This window comes from Diceros bicornis, chromosome 4 (assembly GCF_020826845.1).
Source record: "Diceros bicornis minor isolate mBicDic1 chromosome 4, mDicBic1.mat.cur, whole genome shotgun sequence".
NCBI classification, from domain to species: Eukaryota; Metazoa; Chordata; class Mammalia; order Perissodactyla; family Rhinocerotidae; genus Diceros; species Diceros bicornis.
In genome coordinates this window covers 8854299-8861774 of record NC_080743.1, presented here as the reverse complement: position 1 = coordinate 8861774, position 7476 = coordinate 8854299, and the positions used below count along the sequence as shown (strand labels likewise).

General features: G+C 35.9%; 1 protein-coding gene across 1 annotated transcript in view; it reads right to left on the bottom strand.

The window, feature by feature from the left end:
- Window positions 1-1660: 1660 nt before the first annotated feature.
- The window catches only part of LOC131405034 (cystathionine gamma-lyase-like), a 59222-nt gene continuing 53406 nt past the window's right edge, over window positions 1661-7476 (bottom strand). The window contains exon 12 of the mRNA XM_058540321.1: window positions 1661-1882. Coding sequence (XP_058396304.1) covers window positions 1661-1882 — 222 coding nt within the window. The remainder of the gene's footprint in view (window positions 1883-7476) is intronic.

The following is a 7476-nucleotide window of genomic DNA, read 5'->3' as shown; positions in this document are numbered from 1 at the left end:
CGCGTCCCACATACAGCAACTAGAAGGATGTGCAACTATGACATACAACTATCTACTGGGGCTTTGGGGGAAAAAAAAAAAGGAGGAGGATTGGCAATAGATGTTAGCTCAGAGCCGGTCTTCCTCAGCAAAAAGAGGAGGATTAGCATGAATGTTAGCTCAGGGCTGATCTTCCTCACAAAAATAAATAAATAAATAAATAAAACTGTTAAAAAAATATATATATATATTTCTATATACAAATATTTAAAAGTTCCTTTAAATTCACTAATAGAAAAATAGATAAAGATATGAACTCAATTGAAAAATAGTCAAAGACAACTCAAAAATACATAAATAAATACTTTTTGAAAAGATAATCTCTTTCACTCCTAGTTGTGTAAATGCAAATTGTAGCAAAAATGAGATTTTTTTAACCCATTAAATTGGGAAATTTGAAAAAAGAAAAAAATTCTATGTTTTTGAATATCTGGATAGTTACTCTTACAGTACTGTTCATGGGAAGGAAAATTAACACAACATTTTTAAGAGCAATTTGTTAGTATCTATCAACATTTTGATTAGATATATCTTTAGTGCAATAATTTCACTTCTAGGATCTATCTTAGAAATATTTGTGAATGTATGTAAACATATGTATTCTGAAATATTATTTGTAACAGTAAGATTTTGAAAATCACTAAAATGTCTACCAATAGATGAATGATTAGGTGTATATATATTTTTTTATATGCATATGCACACACATACGGGCAAGCCATGGAAAGCTACGGAACAGAGAATAAGAATTAGAAGAGATTCGATCAAAATGTTGAACTGAACACACACATTTACACTCCTACCCATATTAAATGCCCTGAAATGCCAGAAAAGATACTTTTGAAAAGAAAATAAAGCTGCAACATTTCAGAAAAATAAGAAACTAAGTCATTCACCTGAAATTTTGAGAGATCTCTGAAAGCTTGAAAGGAGTAAAGACTAAAAAACCACAGCCCGCAATATGTAAAGGCAACTATTATGAAGATGGGAACATATGCAAGAGCTTCTAATGAAAAGGTCAATGAATACCAGACCAATGGATACCTCGAACGTTTATCAGAGTGATTAGTAGAAAAGCATCTTTCAAAGGAGCTAAGTTAGTTAGACCCAACCTCCGAAGATCTGGCAGAAGAGGCAGGTGCCCTGATGATAAAGCAGTCACTATCTGCATTAAAGAGATGGTAGAAATAAGTTCAAATTTATCAGTAATAAAAATAAATATGGTAGCTGGCCCAGTGGTGTAGTGGTTAAGTTTGCACACTCTGCTTTGGCGGCCAGGGTTTCATGGGTTCATTCGGGGGTGCAGACCTACACACCACTCATGGGCCATGCCTGGTGGCATCCCACAAATGCAGAAAATAGAGGAAGATTGGCACAGATATTGGCTCGGGGTCAATCTTCTTCAAGAAAAAAGAGAGGAAAATTGGCAACGGATGTTAGCTCAGGGCCAATCTTCCTCAGCAAATAAACAAACAAATAAATAAATAAATAAGAATCAATATATTATCCCAGAAACGTTTAAAAAAAAAGATATTAATCTACACGTTAATGTTATTGCAATGGACCCTGTGGTGCACTGCCCAGATCCCCCTTTAGATTACAGGATTTAGTCCCCTAGCTGCTAAAAGCGCTGCTGGCAGACAGCCCTCAGGTGTGCCTTCTCTTCAAGGAGTGCCTGGGCTGACCAGAGCTCCTGAAGCAAGGTCATGGCCTCTTCCAAGGCAGCCTGAATCCAATGACTGGTCAATACAGGACTGTGAAGGCCCAGACCCCACTCTAACTTGGAGCAATTTAGAAGGGCCATCACGGTTTTAACACTTCTCGTGGGGTTATCTGAGGCCCTCTTAAGAAAAAGAAGATAGAAAACAAGAACTTTCCAAAAAAACAATACCCAATTAGAAAATATAGAGGATCCTGTTCACAATTGCAACAAAATCCATAAAATGAATAGGAAAAATATAACAAATGTATAAAACTCATACCAACAAAATTATAAGATTTTCTAAGAGATAGAATAGAAAATTTAAAAATATACAAAAAAACACAAAAGTTCCAGATGGGAGAAGATAAAGTTATAAACATGCAATTCTCCCATAATAATGTTCAAAGTCAAAGCAATTACAATCAAAATCACAGGAAGATTTTTTAGAGAGTTTGATAAGCTTGTTCTAAAGTTGACATGGTAAAGAAAATGCACAATAATAAAAAAAATGGCTAAAATTTGGGGATATTTAACATTTTTGGTGCACTGTCACATGAATTATCTTATAATCCTCACTGTAACACTATTATCCTCATCACAAGTAAGGAAATTGAGATTTAAAGAGGCTAAACGACTTGTCCAACATCACGAAATGAGCAAGAGGCAAAGTATTACCTCTGATCCCAGCTGATCTGACCCAGAGTCTCCACTTTTAGCCACTAAACTCCTTTGCTTCCAAAGATATGAGTCAGTAAATTCTTAAAAAGAAGAACAAGGATGAGGGACTTAGAATGGTAATTTAATAGTTGTAATAATTAAAGAATATCATGTCTAGTCAAAAACAGAAAATAGAGTCCAAGAAAAGATCCGTAGATACATACATAGTTTATAATAAAGGTAGCATTTCATGTTAGTGGAGACAAGGTGGTCTAGTCAATATAAACAGTGTTAGTATAACTGGAAAATTTAAAGTTTCAGTGAAAGTTTGGAAAAATGATGTTTGGCAAAAAATAGGGCAAACATCATTTGCCCTACGTCATGACATACAGTAAATGCATTAACGATATAAATGAATTAAAAATTATAAAAATACACAAAAATATATAAAAGAATATTTTTATGATATTAGAGTGGAAAGGTCTTAAGTAAGGCACAAGTTTCAGAAAACATAAAGAAAAAATAGACTGACTTGACCTAATAAGAGTTCAAAACTTTTGTGTGACAGAAGATACTGTAAACTAAATCAAAACACAAGTGACAGACTAGGATAAAATATTTGCAAGATATATAACAGACGAAGCATTAATAGCCAGATTATGTAAGGCGTTTTGTAAATGAGTAGGAAAGTCAAACACTCTCATGAGAAAATGTGCATGTATAGGTGTATGTGCATAGATATATTGATGAGAGATAGATAAATAGACATAATTTCAGGCAATTCACAAGAAAAAGTAATGTCATTAAAAATTTTTAAAGATGTTTAATCTCATCAATAATCAGAAAAAAGCAAATCAAAAACAAAAATGAAATACTATTTTTGCCTACCTGAGGGGCAAATCTACTACAGGTTGATAGTAAAAGGTATTGGCAATGCTTTAAGAAAATGAGCATTCTTAAGCAGTATAATTCCAGTATAAACTGGAGATGTCTTTCAGGAATGCATTCTTGGCAATATCTTTCCAATTTTTTCATGCTCTTTTCCTCTGACCGAGCAACCTCACTGCTAGGAATGTTGCCTAAAAAGAATATTTGCAGCTGTGCCCTAAGATCTATGCACAGGAATGTTTAATGCAACATTATGAAGTATGAAAAATTTAGAAACAGATGTCTAAATATGAGGTATGTTTCTGTCCCCAAAAACATCCCTCAGAATAGTCGTTTTGTAATTGAGCCCCACAAATTCTCTCATGTTTGTCTGTGCCCTTTCAATCACTTTCTTTTGAACAACGAAATACTGTTTAAAGAAGATCTATGTGCCCAAACAAACTCTAATCAGTTAGAGAGACTGAGAGAAAGGCAGAAAACTTTCACACAGATGTCGTAATCATTCCCTCGAGTATGACTTACAACTACTAGTGTTGGCTGTCACAGCACGCCTTTTAAAAGAGACTTAAAAAAATAATTCACTAAGTAGATACGTACAGGAATAATGAAAAAAAGAGTTGTCCTAATGTTTTGCTAACGGGCACATTTGGTTTAACTTGGTGAATGATGTCAAGTAACGGCATCACCAATGGGTTTAAAAAGAGTGATATCTCAACTTAGAAATGAAGATGATGTCTTCTAGAAAAGTGTCAAGTGATCCAAAAAGTGGTTCAATGACAGATAATGATTAGAAGACCTCATTAGAAGAGTTTGAATTAAATTGCTCCTCAGTGATGTAAGAATGACAAAAATAAAGTACTACGTTAATGTATTATTCTATAAATATGCATGATATTAAATATTTATGGATAAATAAATTAATATTTTAAGTAAACATTTGATTACTTCATCTTTACCCTAAAGGTTTATGCATTCAGTACCACCAAAAGAACTGTATATATTTGGATGTTCCCATCAAAAGAATGAGAGGAGGGATGTCAGCATCATGGCAGAGTGAGCTTTCCGGTAAACAATTCACCCAATAAGATAACCACAAAAGGAATAGTCACAGACCAACAATGGACTCCTAGACAGTGAAAAGGAAGATCGGAAAGATCCACACTGCCGTATATCTGAGAATGGAATGTGCTGGGGCCCCCAGAGGAAGTGGGGAGAGGTAAGGAAAACTCTCCCTCCCCATCAGATAAGCGATCCCGGTCCATGCAGCTCCCAGAAAGGGGGGAGGGGTGGCCCTCTGCGGGGAAACTGTAGCTCTTTGGGCTCTCTCAGCCAGTGGGAAACTCCACACAATTCTGTATCAGAATTGATACAGGGGTACCATCAAGATCTGAACACCCCAGGAGAGCAGATAATGAGGGGCGAGCAAGAAGACCTCCATGCCAGGGACCCAAAGGGCAAAAGAGAGAGCCCCCCCTCCCTGCATGCCAGACACTGCAGCTCAGCCAACCAGACCAGACCAAGCAGCTGGCCGATCGCAGCAAGCAGCCAGGGCAAAGCAAAGGGGGCTCAGGTTACACAGCCCTTAACCCCCACGTGGTGGTGGCAGGTGGAAATTGCAACCAGATATTTCCAGGATGAGGAAAAACAAAGCAAATACAGGAACCACAATGCAAAAGTACATGAAATCACCAGACTAGGAGGAAAATGACAAGCACCCAGAAACCATCTCAGACACAGAAATCCATAACATAAATGACAGAGATTTCAAAATAGCTATCATAAAAAAAACTCAACGAAATACGAGATTACACAGACAAACAATTCAATGAGATTATGAGTTTCTTCACAAAAGAGATTGAAATCATAAAGAAAAACCAATCAGTACTGATGGAGATAAAGATCACAATGGAGGAGATAAAGGAGAATCTGGAATCTTTAAAGAATGGAGTTGACAATATGGAGGAAAGAATTAGCATTATAGAGGATAGGAACACAGATATGCTCCAGATGGAAGAGGAGAGAGAACTAAGACTAAAAAGAAATGAAGAAAGTCTCCGAGAAATATCTGACTCTATTATGAAATGTAACATAAGAATTATATGATTCCTGAGGAGGAAGAGAGGGAAAGAGGAACAGAGAGCCTATTCAAGGAAATAATAGCTAAGAACTTCCCAAATCTGGGAAAGGAGCAGGAAATACCAGTAAGTGAAACCAATAGGTCACCTAAATACGTCAACAGGCAAAGGCCCACTCCACGACATAGTGGTAAGGCTGGCTAAAGTCAATGACAAAGAAACAATATTAGGGGCAGCTAGGCAAAAACAAAAAATAATGTACAAAGGAACTCCCATCAGGCTCTCAGCGGATTTCTCAACAGAAGCTTTACAGGCTAGGAGAGACTGGAATGATATATTCAAAATACTGAAAGACAAAAACTTTCAGCCAAGAATACCTTATCCAGCAAAAATATCCTTCAAATATGATGGAGAAATAGTAACTTTCCCAGATAAACAAAAGCTAAGAGAGTTCATAGTCACAAGAGCCCCCACTACAAGAACTACTCAAGAAGGCCCTCAGGCCTGAAAAAAAGACGACACAGGAATATAAAGCTTGGAGCAAGGAGAAAAATAAGTAGACAAAATCAGAAAAATAGTAGATCTTTACTGGAATAGGTTAGCAACCACTTAAATACCAAAATCAAAGATCAAAGGAAGGAATTCATCAAAAATAAATATAACCTCATCACTGTAAACACACACCCACAACACAAGATAGAATAAGGTATAACAAGAACAACTTAGAAGGGTAAGAGGAAAGAGATTGAATTGACTTAGTATAAGGAAATAAGAGGCCACCAGATAGTGGACTATCTCATACACAAGATTTTTTATACAAACCCCAAGGTAACCACTAAACAAATAATCAAAACAGAATCACATATGATAATCAAAGAGAAAACTAGAAGAGTCATAAGACAGAACAATCAAACTGAATTGGCATTCCAAAACAAATGGAACAAGAAACAAAGGAAATGCAAAAGTACCAGAAAATAAATGACAAAACAGCAACATTAAGCCCTCATATATCAATAATTACCCTAAATGTAAATGGATCGAACTCTCCAATCAAAAGATATAGAGTGGCAGGATGGATTAAAAAGGAAGAACCAACAATATGCTGCCTCCAGGAAACACATCTCGGCTCTAAAGACAAGCACAGGCTCAGAGTGAAAGGATGGAAGACAATACTCCAAGCTAATGGCAAACAAAAGAAAGCTGGTGTTGCCATACTCATATCAGACAAAGTAGACTTCAGGATAAAACAGGTTAAGAGAGACAAAGAAGGGAAATATATAATGATAAAGGAACACTCCACCAAGAAGACATATCAATTATAAATATATATGCACCCAACATAGGAGCACCAATGTACATAAAGCAACTATTAACAAACCTAAAAGGAGATATTAACAACAACACAATAATAGTAGGGGATCTTAATACCCCACTTACATCAATGGATAGATCATCCAGACAAAAAGTCAGTAAAGAAACAGTGGACTTAAATGAAAAACTGGATGAGATGGACCTAGTAGACATATACAGAGCACTCCACCCAAAAACAGTGGACAACACATTCTTCTCAAGCGTGCATGGAACATTCTCAAGGATAGACCATATGTTGGGAAACAAAGCAAGCCTCAATAAATTTAAGAAGATTGAAATCATAACAAGCATCTTTTCCGACCATAATGTTATGAAACTGGAAATCAACCACGAAAAAAAACTGGGAAAGTGACAAAAATGCAGAGATTAAACAACATGCTACTAACAACAAATGGATCATTGATGAAATTAAAGGAGACATCAAAAAATATCTGGAAATAAATGAAAATGAAAATATGCCATACCAAATCATATGGGATGCAGCAAAAGTGGTCCTGAGAAGGAAACTCATAGTGATACAAGCCCACCTTAACAAACAAGAAAAAGCCCAAATAAGCAACCTTAAATTACACCTAACAGAACTAGAAAAAGAAGAACAAACAAAGCCCAAAGTCAGCAGAAGGATAGAAATAACAAAAATCAGAGCAGAAATAAATGAAATTAAGACCAAAAAAACAGTAGAAAGGATTAATGAAACAAAGAGTTGGTTCTTTGAGAAGATAAACAAAATTGACAAACCCTTAG